This window comes from Balaenoptera ricei, chromosome 11, assembly GCF_028023285.1.
Source record: "Balaenoptera ricei isolate mBalRic1 chromosome 11, mBalRic1.hap2, whole genome shotgun sequence".
Lineage (NCBI taxonomy): Eukaryota > Metazoa > Chordata > Mammalia > Artiodactyla > Balaenopteridae > Balaenoptera > Balaenoptera ricei.
In genome coordinates, this window is record NC_082649.1 from 53,344,601 (window position 1) to 53,370,913 (window position 26,313).

Consider the following 26,313-nt stretch of genomic DNA (forward strand, 5'->3'; position numbering starts at 1 on the left):
GAAAAAAAACAAAAAAACAAAAAAAAAAACTGCAGAACTTTCTGGTCAGGATGAAATTTTCTCAGTTCCCAAGGCGGACTGGTCCATATCATAAAAGGACTGATGTCACAGAACAGTCACCCTTCTCCAGTCAGGAGGGAAGCTGGGCATGAAATTTGAGAATCAAAACTTCCGCCTTCTCTTCAAGATGTCCGCCACCCTGCAACCCTCAACTGCCAGTGTTTGTATACATCTCGACAAGCTCACTTACGATTAATTTTCAGCAAGCAAGGTCATCACAAACAAAAGCAATCACCTGAAGAAGATACCTGGTTGTTGCCCAGGAGTACAACAACCAAACCAAAACAGCTATGGAGGCATGTCACCTAGTTATTTGTCATATAATGAAAACTCCCTGGGAAATTTCAATATTTCCCACCACTGATGGAAAATGGAGAGAAAATAATATGATAATAATATGATAAGAAATAATATGATAATAATATAAGAAAAAATATGATAAGTCATTTACAAAGTTTAGATTATACTATAGAATTTTTACATATCTACATATGTAACTCATATATTAAAAAAAGAAGTTAATTCACCTGAAACTAATGCAACATTGTAAATCAATTATACTTCAATTTTTAAAAAATAATAAAAGAAAAGTAAAAAAAGAAAATGAGTATTTCTCTCTTTGGAATCTCACAAAATAAAGTTTAAAAAAAAAAGAAGTAATTCATTGAAAGGTTAACAGTGGTTATGTGAAGGGAGGCAGGGTCATGGGTTATTCTGATCTTCTGTAGATTTCTTCTGCATTATATACGTCATACAATTAAACGTTTTTATACAGACATACCCAAAGAACATACTCTTATCCTTTTAAAAACTTGAATTCTTAAAAATGGATGTAGAACAGATCTTGGCATTATATGAAATCAAATGCTACTAAAAGTTAAGCCAGGTCCCCCAACTTTTATTTGGGCCACTGCTCACTAAACACAAGCACCCACCTCCTCCTTTTGTTTTCATATGTACCAGGCCTCCTATCAACACTTAGAATAGTTAAGTCTATCAGAGATTTGTTAGAATTAAAAGAATTCTCAAAATACCATGAACTTACTCTTTTCTTTTTTTTTTTTTAAGGTTAAAGTCTCTAAAGTACTTGCAAAATATATATGCAATGAGGTTTACATAACAGCGACATGATGGTATTGCGGTTTTCCTGGTTTTTTTTTAAAGTCCTTATCTGTTGGATAAATATTGAAACATTTACTGGCAATGATAAAATATTTAAGATTTCCTTAAAATACTCAACTCACCCCAAAGAAAGGGGGGAAAATAGATGAAAAAAGAACAACAGAGGTTTGGAATTACTTAAGTTGGGTGATGGGGACCATTATTCTCTTCTGCTTTGTGTACATTCAAAGTTTTTCCATAATATAGCTTTTTGAAAAGGTACCATGACAAGTGAAAAGCCATGTGCACCACAATCACTGCTCGTATATCATCCAAGGTAGCGAAATTAAGCTCATAGCCAAACAGTTTTTGTGTTTTTTTTTTTTTCACATCAGGGTGACTATCTCAAAGAGAACATCTGACTCTGTACCTTTTCTTTATTAGGCAATAAAGGGTATATGCATGTGTAAATCTATCCAAAAGTGTCTTTCATATGCATCTACAGATCTGAATCAGAAGATTTCAGATTTTCTGTCCTGGGCCAGAATTAGAACAAGATAGCCAGCTGACACAGCACTACTTGGCTCACGACATTTAAAAAATAAAACAAGATGCATGCTGATTCAAGCCATAGCAAGACCCTATTCTGGGAGCCCCATTCTCCTGCTTGACACGGAGTAAGGACTCTGCTACTTCTTTAAGAGGACAAGCTGGTGCCTACACAAGTCAGCTGCAGGGCAAAAAGCCTCAGCACTCAACACAAGTTAGAAAACTAAGATGAAGATCATTTATTTTATACAATTTTTTTTTATTTAAATTAAATTAAAATTTTTTATTAATTTTTATTGGAGTATAGTTGCTTTACAATGTTGTGTTAGTTTCTGCTGTATAGCAAAGTGAATCAGCTATATGGATACATATATCCCCTCCTTTTGGATTTCCTTCCCATTTAGGTCACCACAGAGCATTGAGTAGAGTTCCCTGTGCTATGCAGTAGGTCCTTATTAGTTATCTACTTTATACATAGTAGTGTATGTATGTCAATCCCAATCTCCCAATTCACCCCACCCCTCCTTCCCCCCTTGGTATCCATACATTTGTTCTCTACATCTGTGTCTCTATTTCTGCTTTGCAAATAAGATCATCTGTACCATTTTTCTAGATTTCACATATAAGCGATATTACACAGTCTGTTCTTGGCAACAGTCGCAAAGGACGATACAAATACTAAGGACCTGGGAGCCCCAAACTGATGACTTCCCAGTGAATCAAAAGTAAAAACAAAACATAACCCCTAAGGCATACCCAGTGGAAGGGCTTTCATGTACACTATCATCTGTGATCCTCAAATCTCCCCTGAGAGGCTGGTAGGGCCTGTGTTATTCCCATTTCATGGATGCAGAAACTTGGGTTCCAAGCTTTAAGGCAACAGAGTCTTCTGCTTCCAAGGACAGTGCTCTTTTCACTGCCCCACACCTCCCTGGAGTGTATATGTGATGGTGAGAGCAGGTAAGCATTTCATAAAGTGAAGCAGAAAAGGGGAAACCAGCTTTAGGTCCACCACTTCCTGAGTTTCAAAATGCCCTCAATTATTTCCTAATTACCCTCTTTCTGTTCTTTCTCTTCTCTGCTGTGAGCATGGAGGCCTTAATGAATGGCCCTTCCATCTCCTTCCGTGTTACTATGGATTGGTGTCCTCTGCTTTCTGAGCTCTGGCAGAGGTCTCCTAAAACTCACTTAACTCAAGAAACAGAAATAATTTTTTTTAACCTTTTTTTTTTTTTCATGCGGGATCTTATTTCCCTGACCAGGGATCAACCCATGCCCCCTGCAGTGGAAGCGCGCAGCCTAACCACTGGACAGCCAGGGAATTCCCAGAAATAATTATTTTTTTTAAACCAGGAGGGATTGTCATGGCTGTGTCTGGGAGGTTTGCTTCTGGTCCTCTATCTCCATCAATCAAGACGGTACAAAGGAAGAGAAGCTGGCAGAGCAACATCACAGCCCTCACCTCCCACAGAAGACTGAACCTAGGAGAAGAACAAGACGTACCTCTCTGACTTCATGAAGCTGGCCGGAATACTGACTCTTGGCTCTTCGGGCGGCAGCAGGCGACTTGTGATGTGTGATTGTGACCACGCCGGGGGCCCCCGCACCGAGGTGTCTCTGGCTACAGGGAGATGCAGAATTGGGTGTTCCATGGGGGAGCAACGTGAGACTTCGGCTTCGGGAGCTTGGAGTCGTCTAGAATAAGCAACAGGCATCAAAACTCAACAACCGACCTGCAGCAGAACACAACCAAGTGTTGGCTTCCGTTTATGTTGGACCTCTCAGGCTTTCCCCTTCGTCTTTAGAGGGACGAGGAGCTGGGGAGGTGCCCGGCACTACATGCTCTAATCCCACACTCACTCAGGCCAGAGACACTGTCTCCATTAACTACGCTTCTGGTCTCGCCTCCGGTCATGTCTCCTGCCCCAAAATATGGCCGTGGAGAGCTACTCTGAGGCCCCCAACACCACGGGCTCTCGGGGTGCTGTGCTCCTCTTCCTAAATGCCCTCCCCTCCCGCCAGCAAAGCCAGCTGAACGCTCTGTGCTGCGTGGAGCATCCCCTGTCTGTCTCAGCCCCTCTGTGCTCTTCTTCCACTACATCGAGGTTATATTCATTGCCCAGCTAAACTTTGATTCTTTCAAACTCATCTTTATATCCCCAAGACCTGGCACATCATGACTGTTATTCATTAAGTACTTAATACATGTTTGCTGCATAAGTGAATGAATGTACCAAGTAATCCACCAATTAATCCCCATTTGTCAGTGCAGTGCTGGTATTTCATCCTATTGTAACATATCATCCAAATAACAACTGAGTACATGATAAGGACGGCATCACAACTTAGTGGAGATGAATTTTTCAATAACTGGTGTTGGGATAACTGGGCAGCCAACTGAAAAACAAAGTTGGATTTATCTCTCCGATCACAGACCCCCAAATGGATCAAAGACTTAAGAGAAAAAAAAGAAAAAGCACTAGAAGAAAACATGTAGCCTTGGGGTAGGGAAGACCTAACACCTCCAAATCCAAAAGCCATAAGAGAAAAGCTCAATAAACTTGACGCCCTAAAAATTGAAAACTTCTGCACATGAAACAAATTTTAAAAACCCACTCCTGCCACTGACAAAGCCAACTGATAAACTAGGAAAAATATTTTCAACTAGTTTCACAGACAAAAGGCTCATCATTCTAATTTGTAAATAGGAATATAGTGCCTAGGAATTAAAAAGAACAACAAACTATTAAAATAGGTCAAGATATGAACAGACAATTCACAAAAAAAAAAGAAATACAAATGGCCCTTAAATTATATGAAAACATGTTCAACTGTACTCATACAATAAAACCACATTTAGATATACCATCTTTCACCCACTGGATTGGCACAAATCCTAAAGTATGAGTACCCAGTCTACTGACAGGACCTTAGACAGATGGGTTTGTGGGAGTATAAGGTGGCAGAAAGCGCGAGGAGGGCAATCTGGCAGGACCTGTCCCAGTTACAGATTCGCTTCCCCATGATCCAGCAATGCCCTGTTTGGGAATGTCTCCTCCATACACCTGCACCCAGGTGGAACGGCATCTGTGCCCAGTAGTCACCAAAGTCATATGTTTAATGGCAAAGGATGGGAAACAATGCAAATGTCCCTCCGTCTAGGACAGGTTAATAAGACACGGCACACCTCCATGACGGAACACGACCAGGATGTAGTAGGATCATAAGAAAGGTCTCCGTGAACTGGTCTGGAAAAAGAAATCTCTAAACTATACAGTTAAGTGAAAAAAGCAAGGTTCCTAACTGTTCTATAGTATGCAAAGTTCTGTGTCAAAATGTGGAAAATTAGGGCTTCCCTGGTGGCGCAGTGGTTAAGAATCCGCCTGCCAGTGCAGGGGACACGGGTTCAAGCCCTGGTCCAGGAAGATCCCACATGCCGCGGAGCAACTAAGCCCGTGAGCCACAACTACTGAGCCTCTGCTCTAGAGCCCGCGGGCCACAACTACTGAGCCCGCGAGCCACAACTACTGAAGCCCACGTGCCTAGAGCCCGTGCTCCGCAACAAGAGAAGCCACCGCAATGAGAAGCCCGCGCACCGCAATGCAGAGTAGCCCCCGCTCGCGCAACTAGAGAAAGCCCGCGCGCAGCAACAAAGACCCAACGCAGCCAAAAATAAATAAATAAATAAATAAATAATTTTTTTAAATGTGGAAAATTACTGTCTTTATCATTTGTTTATAATCATTGTTTAAAACAAAAAATACTCTAGAAGGATACACATGAAACTCAAAGTGGGCTACTTATTCATGGAGAAGCTAGGAATGAGAGAGTAGGAACAGAGAGGGAGGGAGATTGTTCACTGCATAGTTTTCATATTCTTTCATTCTGAACCATGTGAATGGATTATTGATCCAAGATTTTCTACATTAAAAAGCTGTGTTCTAAATGTTTCTACACTTCATTTCAGCTTGAGAAAAAAAGGCAGTTAGATGCTATGCTGGATTCATGCTAGTTTCTCTATTCCAATTATCAAATACCTACTATGTGCCAAGGAGAATATCTGATGTGTGATGTCAAGGTGAAACATGAGATGTATGAGGCCATCTTTCACCACAGATGTTTATACTACTGCTGGGGATATAAGAGCACAGACACAGAGACAGCGAGACCGATACACACACGCACACGCGCGCGCGCACACACACACACACACACACACACACACACACACACAGAGTAAGGAAGGGCATGACAAGACGCTAATTTGGCAATACAGCCAGAAAATGTCAAAGTGAAGAAGAGAAAGATCAAGGCGAGCTGATTTCATCACAGGAGACTGTTCTGAGGGCAAAGAATTTGAAGCCTGAGTAGAATTGAGGGAGATAAAGAGACACGGGTGGCGTACAAAGCAACCCAGACAGGAAGTTCAAAGCCTCCAGCCTTGGATAACAGTCACAAGTCTAAACATTGTTAAAAGTTAATGATCCACAATTTTACAAATCTCCAAGGGGTTGGGGAGCAGGGTGGGAGCCAGGGTAGAAATCAGAATTTTGTGTTAGCCTGTAGTACCACGGTAGCTTGTAAATTTCTCTGGATGTGAACTTGGACAGAATTAATAGGAAGACAGATAAAGTCAGGAGGCAGTGTATTGCTTTTAAGTCAGCTTATATACAGGTAACTGGAGAAATCTGTGGTCTAAGAATTAAGTATACCTTGATCACAATGAAATACAACAATCATCTACTTTCAGCTTCAATCTTTCCCCTTGGAGTGAAGAGGAGGAAAGAAGCTATGCCTTTAATTCTTCAACGACGCAAATTGGCCTAAGCATTAATCTACTGAAATACATTTTGTTTTTCTGGTTTGTTTGTTTTGTTTTCATTTTCATCAAGAACTTTACTGAACAACGTATTCACCCTTTGGTCCACTCTGAAATACATTTTGATTGTTTGGGAGCCTTATTCCAACCCAAGAAAAGGCAGATTTTTTCACTGGGCTTTGAAGCCAGACAGCCAGGTTTCGCCCACACCCCCAGCTCTACCAGGTTCCAGCTATGTGGCCTCAAGTGAGTTAAGCTTTCTTATTAAGCATCAATTTCCTAATCTTTAAAAAAGGAATCATAATATTGACCCTTACGTGCCATCATAAGGATTAAAGTAGATCATGCAAAAAAATACTTAGCACAGTGCCTGCATGGCCAAAGATTGTTTCTCTCCTTATAGCCCTTAAAACTTGATCGATGAAGGCATTACTGATTTTTAAAATGTTAAGAAGCCACTTAGCACAGAATTGTAAGCAGTCACTGACCTGCTCCTTATTTTCTACAGGGTCAAAGTCGTGATGCAGCCCAAAATGTAATTAAATAATTACTGGAGAACCTACATGGTCAGCAAGACTGCAGAGGGAACCACACTTCTAAATTCTAAGCAGAATGAGAACCCATCAGAAATCAGAAAGGAAGACCTCTCTGGTAAGGGGCGCCTTTGCCTGAAGGACTAGCATGTAAACGACAATAAATCAGGAAAGTCACCCAGGAGCCAAAGGATTCTGCTGTGGATGTCTAACCCCACGCTCATTACTTGATGGCTGTCACTTGAATTCACAAGCAGTAAATCTGAGTCGAAAAAACCTTTAATTTCCCATTCACTGTATGTTTCTCATGGTTTAATTCACACTCATGTCTCCTCTCAGGGCAAATATGAGCAAAACAAGTCTCTCTCTTGATAAATCCCATAGGTCATCAGGCACCCGGAGAAAAAGGCAGAAAAGGCAGCAAACTGCAACTACTACAAACAAGCGGCTCTTTCCAAAAGGTGGCCTGTCGAAAATGTCCAGGTTGTGTTTGAAAATTACACTTAGGGGGACTTCCCTGGTGGTCCAGTGGTTAGGAATCGGTCTTGCAATGCAGGGGACACCGGTTCGATCCCTGGTCGGGTAACTGAGATCCCTCATGCTGCCACTAGTGGCCCCCGCTAAGCCCACGCTCCACAACTACTGAGCCCATGCTCCTCAACTAGAGAGAAAACTGCACACAGCAATGAAGAGCCCGCGTGCCACAACTAAGACCTGACGCAGCCAAAAATACATAATTAATTAATTAATTAATTAAAAAAAAATTACACTTAGGGAATTTCCTGGCGGTTCAGTGCTTAGGACTCTTTCACTGCCAAGGGCGCGCGTTCAATCCCTGGTTGGGGAACTAAGATCCTGCAAGCTGCGTGGCACAGCTATATTGAAAAAAAAAGAAAATTACACTTAGATGTCATACACAAACCTCTCTGCTACTAATTTAAAACAAAATATTATCAAAGTTTGAGGAAAAACATGTCAAGGTTTTGCTCCAAATATTGACTTCAAGGGAGCAACTAGAAATGCCAAGTGTGCCATCTGCAGAAAATTCTGAGGCAAGAGTAACGGCTCCTACCCGGGAGTGAGATCCACTCTTTACTTAGGAGAGTCACCCCCTGTGCCCCCTCCCTCAGCAAGTAGCAGTAGGTAAGTGGGGTTCCTGCCTGACAAATGGGGTGATGCCAAAGAAGAGAACAGGTAGCAGGTAAGACACAGCACAGATGCTCAGACCCCACCCAGGATTCCACCTGTAATCAGGTGTTATATTTACCAACCTCTTGGTTTTTCCCTTCTTTCTTCCTTGGATTTCTACATTTCCCAAGGTTTCAAGGCAGGGACACACAGACATCCTTTTTGTATTTACTGGCCCAAACTGTCAGAAAGGAAAGGTGTGACTGGAAAGGGAGACGCAGCACTAGAAAGAATATTTCCAGCAGGGAAACCAAGCAACAAGCCGGAGAGAGACAGTCTAGTCTGGGAAGCTTAGAACAGAATCACGGGACTACCGTCCAGAAAAGCAGCAAGAGGAGATGATCTAGTCCCACAGGACAGTGTGGGTGAGTGGTTAAGACCACGGTTTCTCAAGTTGACGGCCTGGTTTCAAATCTGCGCTCTGCCACTCATGAGCTGTGTGGCCTAGTAAAGTAACGTGGTGTTTTCATTTCTAAAATGCTAACATTACCTCATGGGTTGTTGGAGAGTAACATGAAAAGAGATAGGTAAAGCACATGCCATATAGGAAGCATGCAATAAATGTCATCATTATCATTCAAAAATTAATAAAAATGAGGCCTTTGGGTACCGAGTAGGTGAATGATTGTTAAGTGGGCCCAGAGTCAAGTATATGGATTTAAAGGTTGTTTTCATCCAAGTGCCTTAAGCAGACATAGCCTTACCTTAACTTCCTTAACTTACAAAAAAAAGAAGGTAAATTAAGAGTAATCATCCTAATTACTAAAAAAGTTTGCTTCAGAGAAAAAAGTACAAAGTACATTTACTATGATTGCACGTTTTTGAAAACCTATCTGTTGTAGAACACGAAGTGCCTGTAGATTGCTCCAATGATACATGGGTACCAAAAGCAAAGAATTAGTATAAATAAGTAATGAGCAATTTCCCATTAGGATTTTGGAATAAACAAACCCTCAAACTGAAAAGATCATCAGCTGGTCATAAAAACGTCTTAAAACTTGTATCAAAAATTTATAATTAAGCTTGCTGCAGCTGAAATTAAAAAGCTGAAAAGGAGTAGGGGAGGGGAATATCTTAAATGTACATTCATGGCAACTGCTTCTGTAGAAAATTTTTCTGATGGGAAAAATTGCTGAGAGTCAATTATAACAGCCTTCAAATGCCATATAATTTTGGTGCATATTTTCCTCACTTCCTTGAACTCTTTCACAGCAACGGGAAAAAAGACACTATATTTCAGAATAAAATAGCCCAGGGGAGGCAGAAAAATCAAACCGGCCTGGTTATGTTTTGTGAAAAATAAATTCAACTGACTAAAATCATTTCATCACATTCCTTCTCTCTCCTCTAAAAAAACAAATTAATATGCCATTTCTAAAGATGTGAAAGCTAATCATAAAAATTGTGGTTTATTCCTTTTCTTCCAAAAGGAAACATACCTCAAAATCAACCAAAAGGGAAAAGCATAACAGTTTTTAAAATATTACATTCAGGGCCTTAAAATTATTCAGATTTTTGTTTTCCTGGCGGTCAACATCTCAATAAAATGTGGCGTTTTTTTTTTTTTAATGTGGAGTGTTTTTAAAATGAATCTATCCTACTATTTTGCTTAATAGCTTCATATGAACCTTTTCTTTTGCCCTGCTTTTTATTTGTTTGTTTCTGCTTTTTAATATTCTGTTACCTCAGCTTAAAACAGACCTAAAGTAGAAATAAAATTTTTTAAACTGGGACATTTTCCAAGTTCACTGCCATGATTAACTTCTCAAAATTATACTCAGCTGTCTCTACTTTTCCAAATTCCTGTCCTCTTACAGAAATAGGAGTTTCAACTCTAAGTTACCAAGCCTAGGAAATTTCCATTGTCATCTGTGAATCTTGAATACACCTTAAACACTTTTCACTAACTTTATACCAAGATTCTGTTAAAATGCACACAAACATGTCTGCAAAGGAAAAATCGTGGTTTTCCCCAGAGAGGAAGGCTCTAGCTTGCTTCTAAACATATCATCCTGATTATACATGCAAATGCTAGATCTCTGAAAATCAGGGCAAGCAAAATGCATATATTTCCATTTCCTGCAAATAGAGGGATAGAAATCTTGACATTTTCAGCTTGCCTGTTCTCCCAACATTTTCAGCCACCAAATAAATTCTGCTGACTCTTCTCTAACAGCTAATCCAATTGCTCCAGAATCCCTAATGCATACTCTGGCCCAGCCTCTGTCCAGGTCAAGCTGAAGGTCCCAAAAGGGCTGAAAGGGACTTCCCTGGTGGTCCAGTGGTTAAGACTCTGTGCTTCCACTGCAGGGGGCACAGGTTTGATCCCTGGTCGGGGACTAAGATCCTGCATGCCCCATGGCAAGGCCAAAAACAAAAAACAGAAAACAACTGGGCTGAAAGCATTGGTCTCATGCACTTGGCATATCACACACCACTATTTTTTCCCACTTCCCCCACTCCCGCCATCTTGCAGATCCACCTAGAAGTGGTCATGTGCAATTTTAAAACCTTCCACACACCCACCCTCTCAGCTCTTGCACCTTCTATCCACATCCTTTACTTGGGACCCTGTGATTCCACGTACCAAGACTCCTTTTCGATGCTTTATTCTAAAAGCGTGAAGGCTCCCTCTTTCTATTGTCCTGCTGTGGAATTACAGAATTTTAGAGCTAGAAGAAATCTCAAGTCTAGTCCTCCCACTTTATAGATCTAAAAACTACAGCCTCAAAAAGATAAAATGAAATATACCAAAAGAGGACCCAAATTACGAGCCTCGGTCAAGATTTAACTAAAAAAGCCTGATGAGAGACTCAGGCCCTCCAGCTGGTCCTTCTCAATTAAATGAGGATTTAAGTCATTGAAACAGTGTCTGACACAAGGTTGACACTAAAACATTTGATAGAAAGGATGAAAGCTGATACCAGTTTATCCATTTTCACCTTTCCTCTTGCACATTCACCTATCGCAAAAATACACATGCAACACTCCTTTGAAAGCAGGATAACTGTACTATATATTCTCTTAGAACTGCAGATCCTCAAAGAAAATCATTTTATTTTATATATGTTGTTTGTAAATAACATGAAACAAAGACTTTTTAATGCTGAATAGCTGTTTCAATAGGAAAAAAACAACTCTGAAAACAAGGACTAGAAAGAAGTTGATTTAACTTAGTTATGTTAGAGCAACCACCAAAAACCCAGAACAACCACCAAAACCCTAGGGCAACCTCCAGACTTAATACAGAAATTTTAGTTTCACTGCTTTTAGCTTTAGAAACAAGATAAGGATTCCAATATCATCACTGTTTAACACAGTTCTAGAGGCACTAGCCAACAAAATAGGAACAAAAAAAGAAAAAGAGGTAGAAGGATAAGAAGTAACAAAAATGTCATTGACTGTAGGTGTGACCATTTTACAAAAAAATAAAAAGAAAGCACACTAGTGAGTCCAACAAAGTTGCCACATATATGATGAACTTAGAAAGGTCAACAGCCTTCCTCTGTATCAGCAATAACCAACTAGAAAATACAGTAGAAAATAAGATATTCAAAATAACAATAAAACTATGATGTACAGGTATTAATCCAATAAGGAATACAGAAGACTTTTGTGGAGAAGATTTCTTTACATCTGTGAAAATAAATCAATGAGGAATTGAGAAGATGAAGACACACCCAGGTGAATGAATTGGACAAGTTATTATAAAGATGTCATTTCTCCCGAATTATTATATAATTGTTCTAATAAAAATTCCAGTAGGATTTTTTGAGCAACTCAACAAATTTATTACAATATATAAATAGGAGAATAAAGGTCTGTGAAGAGCCAAGTTAATTCAGAAAAAGGAGAGGGGCTCACCCTCCCACCAGATACAAGTACTAACAAACAACAAAGCCACGATGACTATATGGTATTCATGCAGGAATTAGCAATTGGACTAAAAACTAGAAAAGAGGGTGTGAGAACATGTTAAGTATATAGGAGAACTTGGTATATTACAGAGGCAGCACCATAAACCAGTGGAGAGAACAAATGCTATTGGGAAAAGCAAAAATATTGCTGGCTTTCTGTCTTACAGGATATACAAAGGCAAAAATCTAAATGTAAAAAGTAAAACTACAAGCTAACAAAAGAAAAGGTAGGAGAAAAGTTATGTAACATGCAGAAAAGCATTTCTTAACCAAGACTAAAAGTGTAAATCACAAGTTGAACAATTTGATGGATCTGACTACATTGTAAGTAAGAGTTTCTATTCAACAAGGACACTGTAGACAAAAATCACAAGTGTGTAGAGACTTGGAGAAGACAGATTAATATCTAGAATATAAAAGGAGCTCCTAGAGAAAGAAGTCAGAAAACACAGCAAAAAATACGGGCAAAGGATAAGAATAGGCAATTTACAGGAGATTCAGGAATGGCTAATAATATATCAAGGTAATCAGAGAAATACAAATTACAATCACCAGGAGATTGTATACCCACCAGATTTGCCAAAATTAAAGAGTAAAACATCCCCAAATAATGGCAAGGATGCAAAGATACTGGAACCCCTTGCATTGCTAGTGAGAGGGTAGACTGGTGCAGCCATTTTGGTAGCAGTAAAGCAGAATTTAGTGAAAATATATATGTATGTTCCCTATGATCCTCAAACTTTCTGCTGGGCAGGTACCCAACAAATATGCTCCCAGTCACATGTATCCAGAGGGATAGATACAAGGATGCTCCCAGGTGATGAAGGTGGGGAGTTTGAGGCAATGTAGGTGGACAGCAGTAAGAGTCTGTATAACTAAAAAGTAGACTCTTCATACAATAATACACATGCATCAGTTAGAAGTCATGACTTAGAGGTATGTAGAGCAACACTGATAAACATACTGCTGAGTTAGAAAAGTTTAAGAAGAAAATGATAAGACCAGCAGGACAATACCACTTAGGTAAGTTCAAAACGCATACACAAGGCAAACAAAGACACATAATGTATGCCAGGAATTAATGCTGACAGGGGAATAGGAGCCAGGAAAAAAGAAAAATAATTATAAGAGTTTCTTAAAAAAAAATTTTTAAGAGAAGGACTTGTTTGGACTGATGAGTTTACCATGATCCAGTAATGACGGTTATAAATTTAATTACAAGCATATTTATAATAGTTAACACTTACATGACACCCACTATGTGCCATGAGCTGTTTTAAGTATTATATACACACCTTAAATCATTTTTATAATTTATAATAAAAGATTTAATAAATTTTTAAATAATGTAAATCTTTAAAATAAAAATTTATAATAAATCTGTATGATACCATGAGGTAGATCTATCGTTTCCATTTCAGAAATAAGACACAGAAAGATTCAGTATCTTTCCTTGGGTCACACAGCTAGTAAACAATGGAGCTGGGAGTCAAGTCCAAGCGAGCTGCCTCCGTGGGCCATTACATTGCACTTGCTAGAGTGATTCACCCACTCTCTTCAACTGAGGTCTGAAAAAGCCACCACAACTCTTTATAACCATAACTAATAGCTTAATTAGCATGTGGAGGGAAAAAAATCCTTTATAATATCAAAGCCCCGTAAGCATGCCAATTCTCAAAAACTCAAACAGTAAGCTCTTTAAGGCGAAAATACATGGATTTAAAGTTTTTTAATCAATTATCCATAATAATAGGGGCAATGGTATATCTACAGATATCAAGAATAAAATGCAGCTCACACCCCTCGTAGCACTTAGTGTGTTTTACCCACGGGTGGTCTGTCCATGCTTCACTGTCCTCCCTAGACTGTGACCTCCTCCAGCCAAGGGACTGCATCCAGCCACTGTGTACCCTGTGGAATCTGACACAGGCCTCAACTCGCAAGTGCTACAAACGCAGTAAATAAGAGCAATGAATACCCCCAACCTCAATTTTAACCACTGGTTACACCACTGCTCCCTCCCTGGAAACCTAGTTTTTAAAATACCAACAATGACTCAAAGGAGAGGGAGATATCCCTCTCCTTTTCCAAGAGGCAGAGGAGTCTGGAAAAGACACACCACCCCCACTTAATTATACCCAAGCCCAAAATGTCCAAAAAGCAACCTGGTACTGTTTCAACCAACACACATAATTGAGAGATTCAACAGGTATTTATTGGGCACCTACTATGTGCCAGACACCGCTCTAGGCAACAGAGATACAACAGTGAACTAAACAAACAAGTATCCCTGTCCTTATGGAAGTGGCATTCTGGGGAGGCAAAGAGACAGATAGACTTAAAATATAAAGTGTTTTAGATAATATATAATAATCTAAAGCAAGAATAATAGATAAAAGTAATACAAAGCAGGGATAGACAAAAGCGGGAGGGCTTACCAATTTTAGATAGGTGGCCAGGGAAGCCCTCATGAGAAGGTGACCTGAGTGAAGCAAAGGAGTGAGCCATGCTCTGACAACTGGGGAACAGCATTCTAGGTAGAAACTCAACAGGTGCAAAGGTCCTGGGACAGGAGTCCACCTGGCGCGTTTGAGCAAGGAGGACAGCATGGCCGGGGTGAAGTGAGCAAGGCACAGAGCAGTAAGAGATGAGGTCAGAGAGGTAACGACTGGAAAGAAGAGCTCCTGAATTAGACATTACAGACAATGGCCAGGCAAGCCAGAGTACCTGGTATAACCTGGGGCTGATTCAGAGGCTCAGAAAGATGAGCAAATGAGAACAATGGGTTCCAGCAAGCTTTCCTCCTCAGGGCCATATTCAGGCATTAACTTGTTATTTGCATACAATTTATATATGTCTACATAGCACAGATCATCTCTACTGGATCATTTTCATGGTTAAATTGTACTGCCCTGCAGATGGGCACTTCATGATTTATTCCCTTCCCTATTTCCTCTCACATCTCAATATCATCGACCTAGAAGATACTTTATGCCAGAAATGAATCACAGAACAAAAGGAGACTGCATGCCAAGGGATTCTATAAATGATCACTCCATAACATGGCAGAAAGGGGGCTCTTATTTTATGTTTAAACTTCCATCACTTACCAGTGGGTCAACCCAGCCACAGGGATGGAAAGTCCAAAGTGCAATTCTAAGACAGATCATTTTAAGAAGCAAATGTGATTTTCCTACAATCAATAACTCATCTCTGACAGAGGCACTCCTATCTACTTAGAGATCATTATCTCCTCCCCAAATGCTCAGGCACAAAAGCAGGAAGCTCAAAAGGGCACTCTTACTTGTGTTTCAAAATGCTTCCCACAGAAAAAAAAATTAAATCACACCACTGTCAACATGCCTCAGCTGCATGCAGAATCCTACAGGATCCGTGGAATAAATCCCACTTGAAATTACTTATTTCAAGTTTGATATTACTGATGAAGTTAAGACAGAAATGCAGGATTTGCTAATAACTTAGGGAATCTGGGTAAATAGCACCTTAACAACCCACATGGTGGGAGGTGGGGTGGTAGCAACAGGAAGCTGCAATTTTCCTAAAATTTTGTATCTGACCAGAACCTTTGAAGCTACTGATATTTGCCCTCCTCTTTCCTACTGGACTTGTTATCTGCATGTAACACACACAGGTAGGTATTCTGCACCTACGTAACCCCTCCCTAATTCTCCCTAAGGCACTCCTTGCCAAAGAGAAACAAACCACAGGTTCACAAGCTTATGCTAAAACTAAGCTAAGCTTATTTTTAAAACACTAAGGAATTTGTGTCTAGGATTTTTAACAATCCAGACACAAGACTTGACAAGTATACAGAGCCAACAAGATTTTTTTTTTCCCCTACAAATGATTTCTGGACCGCAAAGAAAAGAACCTGACTCACTCTCAGATCTCTCAATTTTTATCCAAGAATTTAAGACGGGAGTCATTAGAAGTATAAGTGGTTTAAGGACTAGGCCCTGTCATTCCAATCACTGAAATTTGCAGAAGCTGGCCCAGCAAATGAGTATCTGGCAAAGCAAAAAAGCCCGTAGGACTCCCAGGGGGTGCCAGTAATTTCCATGCATAAAGTCTGTGGATGAAGTCATTAGAAGCAGCCCAGAAAAGGTTGTAAGTGACCAGCCTGAAGCCCATCTTTTTCTCACCCCAAGAAATGTAAACCGGAGGCCAGTTGTAAATGCCATACTATATGCGAGGATTTTTGCAATGTCCAACCTTAGGGTATCGGGTAGCAGAGTTAGAAAAGGTCTAGTGGATGTTCTCAATGTCCTCAATTTAACCAAGTAATTGGATTTCCCACCACTTTCCATTCCTTCCATCCACCGTCCAGCACAGCGGGTACAGACTGCTCACGTCTCACAGCCCACCCCCCACCCCCGCAGTGACGCCTGCACACTTCCACCCACCAGTGGAGCTGGGGGTCCACAAAGAGCCACGTGGATTTAGTCCCTACTCTGTTGATGCTGGTGTACGCATTACTTTAACGGCCTAACTTACATAGTAAACTGACAAAATATAACTACGAAAAATCATTCAAATGTATTGAGGCAGGAGGTAGGTGGGCTCCAGGTTAGGCATTTACAACTGGCCTCCTGTTTACATTTTTTGGGGTGAGAAAAAGATGGGCTTCAGTCTGGACACTTACAACTAGCCTCCTGTTTGCATTTCCTGAGACAGGAGGTAGGTGGGCTCCAGGTTAGACACTTACGATCAGCCTCCTGTTTGCACTACGAAATAGAAATAACAACAGAAACAGGGTAAATGGCTGGACTTTGTCTCCTGTGGACACTTTAAAATAACAGTCATGGCAGGGACAGAGAGGGGCTAAACCCTGTCTGAGTAAAAGATCAAGAGGTCACATATTTCCCATCCTTAGGGGCAAGGGAGATACTGCACATGTGCAGAAAGGCTCCTCGGGGGTCACAAAGGAGAGGGAACCACCCCATAATACGTGATGCCAAGGCCCCCCATAGGCCTCTGGGCTGGAATCCATCTTGGAAAAAAGTTACACACGCATGTCGGGAAGGGTCCTAGGGCAGGTCACGTGGGGAAAAAGAAACCAGATAATTGGCCAAAGGTAAACAAAGACCCGGAAGACCTGCCCTATATAAATGACTTAACTGCCTCTTCACTGCACTCCTCCTGATTAGGGGGGACGCCCACACCCTTTCACTCCCCGTGTGTATCTCTGCCCTGCTTCTGTCTTAACTGAAACTGTTTCTCTGTGTGCTCCCCCACTTGTTGTGCTCTGTTTCTAATAATAAACTTTGTACTTGTTTTTACAGTTTCTGCCTCCTTGAGAAATGCATTTTTCAATGCAGGCAAGAGCCAGGGGAAATTTGCTTCTAGCCTCTAGCCCTTGCTGGTCTAGTGGCTAGGATTCCTGGTTTTCATCCAGGCTACCCAGATTCAACTGCTGGGAAGGGAACTAAGATCTCACTTCAAGCCACCGCACACTGCTGCCTCTCCAAGATCAGTATGATGAACTCTTTATGAAATCATAAAGTCTCCATGAAACTAAGCTGGATGACTTGGAAAATGTCAATAAAAGTTGAGTTGCTAAAAACTGCTGTTCAGTGAGATATGGTCATGATAACTGTAAAAGACTAGAAACCATTTCGAAAAACCTAGAAGGATTCTGTAACCAGTTTGTCCTGTTCTTTAAAGAAACCAAAACAGAAGATTATAGGTGATACATTACAGATATGCTTTCTACAGGGGAGAAGATGCAGACTTTCCACCAGTAAACCCACGCTTGGTGAAAGGGCCTTGGACCTACCTCTAAAGACTGGTGAGTGAGGGAGAACAATCAAGATGGTGGAGTAGTAGAACGTGAAGCTCATTCCCTCCCACAGAGACTGGTGAGTGAGGATTTTAAGTTAAAATGACACACGTGCTTAAGATTATGATTCCTAGCTTTAGCCAACTGGTTTGTGTTTCTTTTTTTGATACTGTAAATTAAATGTTTTTTTTAATTCAAGGATAGTTAACTTACAATGTTGTGTTAGTTTCAAGTGTATAGCAAAGTGATTCAGTTATATATAAATATATTATAATATATGTACTCTTTTTCAGATTCTTTTCCCTTATAGATTATTGCAAGATACTGAGTATAGTTCCCTGTGCTATATTGCAGGTCCTTGATGGTTATCTATTTTATATTTAGTAGTGTGTACATAATAATCCCAAACTCCTATTTTATCCCACCCACCCTTTCTCCTTTGGTAACCATAAGTTGGTTTTCTCTGTCTGTGAGTCTATTTTTACTTCATAAATAAGTTCATTCGTGTCATTTTTTAGATTCCACCGATAAGTGATATCATATGATATTTGTCTTTCTCTGTCTGACTTACTTCACTTAGTATGATCATCTCTAGGTCCATCCATGTTGCTGCAAATGGCGTTATTTCATTCTTTTTTATGGCTGAGTAGCATTCCATTGTATATATGTACCACATCTTCTTTATCCATTCATCTATCGATGGACATTTAGGTTGCTTCCATGTTTTGGCTACTGTAAACAGTGCTGCAATGAACACTGGGGTGCAGATGTCTTCTCAAATTATAGTTTTCTCCAGATGTATGCCCAAGAGTGGGATTGCAGGATCATATGGTAACTTTATTTTTAGTTTTTAAGAAACTTCCATACTGTTCTCTACAGTTAGCCAACTGATTTTTATCAAGGGACAGTGTCTCCAAATCATCAGCTAAGAGAACTTCTCCTGGAGTGTCAGCCCTGGGGTTAAACCCTGTTCTCCAAAGAGTGAGCTGCAAGATAGCGGTTTCCATGAATTCACCAGTGCAAATACTGGCTCGGCCAAGAGCTTCTGGGCTCATCACAGGGGAGGTGGTATTGGCTCCAGGTTTCTATACCTGGGCAGGTCAGCTGTATGTTAATACTCAGGGGACAGGGAGGAAGATGGCCTGATCCTCACAGGAAATGTGGATGCAAAGCTGTTGGGTGTTACAGACACACAATAGGTCCTTCTAGGACTCAAAGTGCTTCTGAGCTAATATGTCACTGTTACAACAGACTCGAGGGCACATGAAGGGGAAAGTTAAACTCTGATCGCTCCCTGCATGATAGTACTCGAGAGATTTTTCCTCATTCCTTACTGTCTCCAGAGACTCCACTACCTCTTGAAGAGTCCAAATCATTCATTTTTTAAAAGAGGGTTTTGTCTTGTATTAAAATCTAATTGGATTCCTACAGTTTTAACAGACTTAGTGACTTTAACAGATCAACTGGCTTAATTCCATCAAAATGAATAATAGAGGAGAAAAAAGAGGTTAAGGGCACTGGGACAAATACATGACCTTCACTTGGAACCTCGCTGAGAAAATCCCCTATGATCAGATATCATCAATTCTGGATATTCCTGAAGCTTTGAGAGACAAAGAAGCACTGGCGACCAAAAGAGAGATAGGGGATGTGGAAGTGACATGTGTCAGATACAGATGTGTCCTGCCTTACATCCTCCCAGCCCACCTTTCGATTCCAGCAGTTTCTGAGGCGACCAGCTGTGCACAGACGTTAGTACCAGCCTTGGCTGCACTATTTAAAACCTCCTACTTTCTGACCTGGGGCTGTTCTATGGGAGCCAATTCAAAAAGTCAATGGGAACGAACTTTCAAGAGGTACAGGTACCTGTCTTGACAGGTTCAAGAGCAAACTTGGAAGTACAAGAGAGAATTAACACGCCCATGGGGCAACCCTTGATCAGTGGGTGTTGGCAGCCAGTGGATAAATAATCCCATCTTCCGGACCTGGGGTAGAGAATTCTGAAGCACATTCCTACAAGGGTGACAGGTGATTCTGCTTTAACCGCCCACAGCGGTAACCAGCACAAAAACCCGCCCTTTTGGTTGCCTTTGTCAATTTCCATATTTCCCTCTTGCTTCTCTCCCTAACTCCACAATCCTGCACCCAAGCCTTCATCTCTCAGGCTCTGCACTCTGGGAGAATCCACCTAAAACAATAGGTACTACGCATTGTTACACAGGGTGCCAGACAGTAGCCAAAATGGTACGCTTGCTTTAATCTGTCATCAGAGCTGATATTTGCTGGTCCCTCCTCTTTTCTTTTCCATCCAGATTTACTCTTCTAGGCTGAAGTTCCATAAGCATGACGTCAAATTTCATTTCCTCCTCAAATCTTTCAAGAGTTCTATTGAGGAATATAGAGAAATTTCCAGACAAGGGCCCGATCTAGACACTGTGAATAGAACATAACTGATTAAAAAGTTCATGGCGGGGTATCTCCAGGACATGGGGAGTCACACATCTAATGGTCCACAGTCGCCGGCAGCCCAGGACCCTCAGATCTGAGCCAAGCAAAGAAGGCAGCCCCTCTCTGAGGCAGTGACAGGGACTCTGGAGTCTGGGGCTATGGAACTAAGATCCGCTGACAGGCAGAGCAGTAAAAGACTGTTTTACCCCATGAGCAGTTATGACAAGACCAGTGAGATTCCGTCTTCTATTTTACACCATACACAGAAGATGCTGAACTAGGATTCCTGTAACAAAGCACCAATCACCCTGTATTGGGCAAAAGATGCCCCATGTATTATCTTTGGGATTGCAACCAAAATCAATATAAAGCAGAGAAGTGCTATGCAGGCAGCAAAATGCGTGGGTTCCAACAGAGAGCTGCCAGGGTCTAAGTGGTCTGCCTCAATCTATGTATTTTACAACCTAGGGAGTGAGGAGTAAGGTCAGTGCCTCACCCAGAAGAACTGAAAACAAGTACTCAAACAAATACACATCTACATCCACAAATATTCACAGCAGCACTATTCACAAGAGCCAAAAGGTAGAAACAACTCAAATCTCCGTTCACTGATGAATGGACAAATTATAGCATAACATACAATGGAATATTATTCAGCCATAGAAAGGAATGATCAGACGTGCTACAATGTGGTTGAATCTCAAAAACATGATGCTGGGGCTTCTCTGGTAGCACAGTGGTTGAGAGTCTGCCTGCTAATGCGGGGGACACGGGTTCGAGCCCTGGTCTGGGAGGATCCCATGTGCCGCGGAGCAACTGGGCCCGTGAGCCACAACTACTGAGCCTGCGCGTCTGGAGCCTGTGCTCCGCAACAAGAGAGGCCACGATAGTGAGAGGCCCGTGCACCGCGATGAAGAGTGGCCCCCGCTTGCCGCAACTGGAGAAAGCCCTCGCGCAGAAATGAAGACCCAACACAGCCAAAAATAAATTAATAAATAAATTAATTAATTAAAATATTTTTAAAAAAAACAAAACATGATGCTGGATGAAAGAAGTCAGACACCAAAAGTCACATATTGTATGATTCCACTTATAAGAACTATCCAAAACAGGTAAAACCGTAGAACAGAAAGCAGATTGGTGGTTTCCAGGGGCTCGGGGAAGTAAATGCTTCAGGAGTTTATTTTGGGGTGATGAAAATGTTCTGGAACAAGATGGAAGATGGAAGTGGTGGATTCACAGCATTGTGGATGTACTAAATGTCACCAAATTGTCCATTTTAAAATGGTTACTTTAGGGACTTCCCTGGCGGTCAAGTGGTTAAGACTCCACACTTCCAATGCAGGGGCTGCAGGTTCGATCCCTGGTCGGGGAACTAAGATCCCACATGCCTCGAGGCATGGCCAAAAAAATAAAATTAAAAAAATAAAATAAAGTGGTTATTTTATGATATTTGAATTTCACCTCGGTTTTTAAAAAATGAAGAAAAAAAAGCAAGGATTAATGCCTTAAGAATCAGAGAACCCTCCGCAGACAATTCTAACATAATCTGTGTCTGTCAGCCTCTCCCCATGTCCTCCTACTCATCTCTTTTTTCCATGTATATGGAACTTTATTTTATTATAAGGCTGGTCTTATTTCCCCTTAATGCAGGCAGGATTATACACCCAGGGCCACTGGCTAAATACTGGGAGGCATTTCTAAACAACAGCTCAAGTTTTCTTAGTAAAATAGGAAGTCAGTCAACCAACACAGGAGTAAAAAACTATTTGCACAAACTATCACAAATTGTTAACAGCGGAAGTTCTACAGTGGTGAGACCACATTGTTCTTTCTTCTATTTTCCAAACTTTGTTACATCCCATTACATTACTTCTATAATCGAAAAAGTTAAACTAACAAATAAATTATATCATTCTGGAATTGCCTTCTAAGGTAGACTGTATTACACACAAAGCAGAACTCAGTAGGAAGCAGTTCTCACTTCACCCAGAGATGCTGCCAGGCCCACACAATCACTTCCTCAAGTCCAGATGTGAAATTCTCTACTGGTCCAGGTGCCCCAGAAAGAGGGAGGTGTGGGCAAACCTCTGTCAGTGCCGCAGGCAGGCTCTCTCAGTCCCAGTGTCGCCCCATTTACAGTTTGCATGGCTCATCCAAGCATCACTTATTGACTTCGAGAAGGATCCTGCACACCTGAGGTCAAGGCCTTGGGAAGATGAGATGTGCACCTTGCAGAGGGCAAATCTGAGGCCACTGAACAATGATACAGTGAAGAAATGGCTGTTTTTAAAATCCTACTTGAAACAATTCCTCTAATGCTGGTGGCTAAATATAAACATCCTGCCCTCTCACCTTCCTCGGGGCAAATCTTAATGCTTTTTCCCAATCACACTTCTTCCTGCAGCTTCTGATGCCACTGAGCACTCCCACCTTTCAGAGCCTCCGGGATGATGAACCCTCCCCAGGCCCCTCCTGCATCTGCGGCACATATCGTCTTTCTCACCAAAGTCTTCTAGTTATCCTAGGCCACCCAGCTGTGGGTGAGCCCTGAGGGCCAATCCGCAGTCCTAGGCATGTACCTTTCTCTACAAAGGGCTTTTTCTCACTGTGTCTTCAATTGCTGCCTTTTCTCAGAGGACTTGCAAATGCTCACTGTCAGCCCTCAAACTACAGATTTCCAATCATCTATAAAATGCCTTCCCTTGAACTTATTTACAAAACAGAAACAGTCACAGATGTAGAAAACAAACTTATGGTTACCACGGGGGAAAAAGGGGCGGGGGAGGGATAAATTGGGAGATTGGGACTGACATATACACACTACTATATATAAAATAGAGAACCAACAAGGACCCACTGTATAGCACAGGGAACTCTACTCAATACTCTGTAATGACCTACATGGGAAAAGAATCTAAGAAAGAGTGGATATATGTGTATGTATAACTGATTTGCTTTGCTGTACAGCAGAAACTAACACAACATTGTAAATCAACTATACTCCAATAAAGATTAATTTTTTAAAAATACCTTCACTCAAAGGACCCCCTCCCTGTCCCGTTTCCACCACCCCCCCCCCGTTTTTTTCAAGATTTTTTTGATGTGGACCATTTTTAAAGTCTTTTTATTGAATTTGTTACAATATTGCTTCTGTTTAGGTTTTGATTTTCTGGCCAGGAGGCATGTGGGATCTTTGCTTCCTAACCAGGGATCGAACCCTCATCCCCTGCATTGGAAGGGGAAGCCTTAACCACTGGACTGCTAGGGAAGTACTCCCCCCTCAGCCCCCCGGCTTTCTTATTACGTCATCTGCCCACAGGCTGGCTTCTCCCGGATCAAACCCCACTCACAAGTCGTCCTAAATCCTCCCCACTCTACTTCTCACACTCTGGTAACCATTCCTGTCTAGCTTTCCCTGTTCAGAGCTGTCCATTCCTGTCCCACTCCCGGCCACCACCCCAGTCCACGTCTGTGCTGACCTCCAAAGAAGTCCTCCAAAGGGGCGATCAGAACTGGGCTTCTCCCACACGGAACTGCGCACATTCTGAGATAACAAAACTGTGTCCGGTCAGGAAATTGGAAATCTCTCGGGGGAAATTTTATGTGGAAAACTGGTTAAACAGAGGATGGAAGAGCAGAAAGAACCACCAGGGAAGGGTGAGGCATCCTGGAAGTGCGTGTAATCTCTAGGTTACCTCTAGGGCTGAAGGGATCCTGGGGAGAGGGGTGGAAGCAGCACCCAGAAGGGGCTGGACTTGGTGGGTGGGGCTGGCCGGGGCCCACGCCCACCCCAGGCGGAGGGAAACGGACAGCCACGCCCACCCTCCTTGCCCCCGCCCACGCTGCTTCCACACACACCCCCACCCCCCCATTGATTCAACCTGCCCGAAAGAACCCAGAGCAAGGCATCCCATAAAGGCCTTCCTTACACACAGCCAAACAAGCAAGTTTGCGCCCTACAAGATTATGCAGAACCAGGGTTTACATGCCAGGGCACCTGCCCTAAAGGTTTGATGTTTGCTTGTTAGGCCCTGAGCATGGTGTGCTTCTAGAGACTCTGGCATAATTCTCTGTTATTTTTTTCTCCAGGTCTTTAACCCTCCATCCTACCTCTTGCTGAACCGCCTGCCCTTTCTCAGGGTCACACTTCATTTTGTCTCCTGCTGTTGCTATTTGCTCTTCCTGCAAGAATTTCACATTCCCCCAACCCCTTGTTCAAATATGGACATAGGGCATGTACAAGGTCATGGTTAAAAACATGGTACAACTCTCATTCCAAACATGAAGATCACAAGTTCCATTAGGCTGGTTCCAATTCCACCCGGAGACTTTTTTCCTCAGTTCTTTTTTAAAACTCACGCTCCACCATTCTTAAATCTCCTACTGTGTTTAAAACAAAAAGAAGCCTACATTTTAAAGAACAACTAGTTCCCATGCCAAAGCCCATCCTCTTAATGGTGCTTTTGTCCCAGAATCAGTGGGAGCAACGCCTGCCCCCCCACTACATGCCCACTCCGTGCTGTCACCTCTCTGCCCAGGTTTCAGGATTAACACAGGAAAAGCTGGGGAGCATTTCTAGCCAAAAGCCAAGGATGCCAGTCCATCAAAAAGCATGGCAAAATGGCCTGCAATATTTCCTCCCACATTAAAATGGGGCTGGATAAAAGGTACACTCTGGTTCTCTTCTTTGTTTCATCATATCCCTGATCATGATATAGACAGTCTATCATTTAGGAAAGGTTGCAGGTAACAAAACTGACTGATAGTGGCCTGAACTTTATAACCCTTTTTATTACTTAGCAATAAGTTCAGAGTTGGGTGGTCCCAGAGTCCACACCTCTGCTCAGCCACTCTCTGTGTAGTGGCTTTGGCCCAAAGCACAATCCCTCATGGTGACAAACTGGCTGCCACTACTCCAGGTGCCATGTCAACACACATGGGTATCCAGGGAAATGAGACCAAGGGATTTCCTCCTTCTGTAGCTTTCTCCTTTTACCAGAATCAAAACATTCCCCTTTTGCCCCCAACAGCCCCCTCTCCAAGCCCCACTGGTCAGAATGGGTCTCATGACCATCCCCAGTGGCAAGAGGGGCTGGTGGGCGAGTACTTGGCCATGAGGGGCTCAGACCAAGCACAATTCATCCCTGGGCCCAAGACCACTGGCTGTGGAGCAAATCAGGGGTCCAGTGGCAAGAACAAACAAGGAATGGCTATTGGGTTGGCATCCAACAGCTACTGTCACGGGCAGTCTCCCCAGAATCATGTTTCTAGGCTGCTTGAAAGAAAGAACACACTTTGAGTACAGAACAGGATGGCAGAATTCTCTTCGTTGGGCTTTTACAGCTATTCTCACCAACCTCAAAGTCATCGAGGAAGCAGCCAGGGCTAAATAAGAGATAAGTAGTATTCCCTCATTTAATTGACCTGGTATATGACAGACATGTACTAGACTCAACAAATGCCTCAGAAATAAAGGAAGGGGAAAACAAATACGCTACCTTCTTGTCTTCCAGAACATACAAGGACAAATTCGGTGGAAATGTTGAACTTCCGGTTCACTTTCACCATCTCAGAAAAAGTTAAAAGAGCTCCCGAGCCTGTCTGGCTCCATTTTCTCAGCGATGAGATAAGCATTTTTGGCATCACATCTGTGACATCCACCATATCTGCCTCCTGAGCTCAGACCTTACTGACCCCATAGCCTCCTGATCCTGAGTCCTTTGGTCTTTCTAGGGCACAGAACCTCCACTCACACCGTTTCCTTTATCTGCCACCCTCCACCCATGCCCACTCTGGCCCTTCTCTGCTCACTAAATGCCAACTCATCCTGCTAGAATCAGATGCCCAAAATCTCCTCTGATTTCCCCCAGATAGACTAGGTGGGCCCCTCCTTTG

General features: G+C 42.0%; 1 protein-coding gene across 2 annotated transcripts in view; it reads right to left on the reverse strand.

The window, feature by feature from the left end:
- The window catches only part of OSBPL10 (oxysterol binding protein like 10), a 377,400-nt gene that overhangs the window by 151,974 nt on the left and 199,113 nt on the right, over positions 1–26,313 (reverse strand). For both annotated transcript variants that reach the window (XM_059939069.1, XM_059939068.1), the window contains exon 4: positions 3,214–3,405. In XM_059939069.1, coding sequence (XP_059795052.1) covers positions 3,214–3,405 — 192 coding nt within the window. The remainder of the gene's footprint in view (positions 1–3,213; positions 3,406–26,313) is intronic.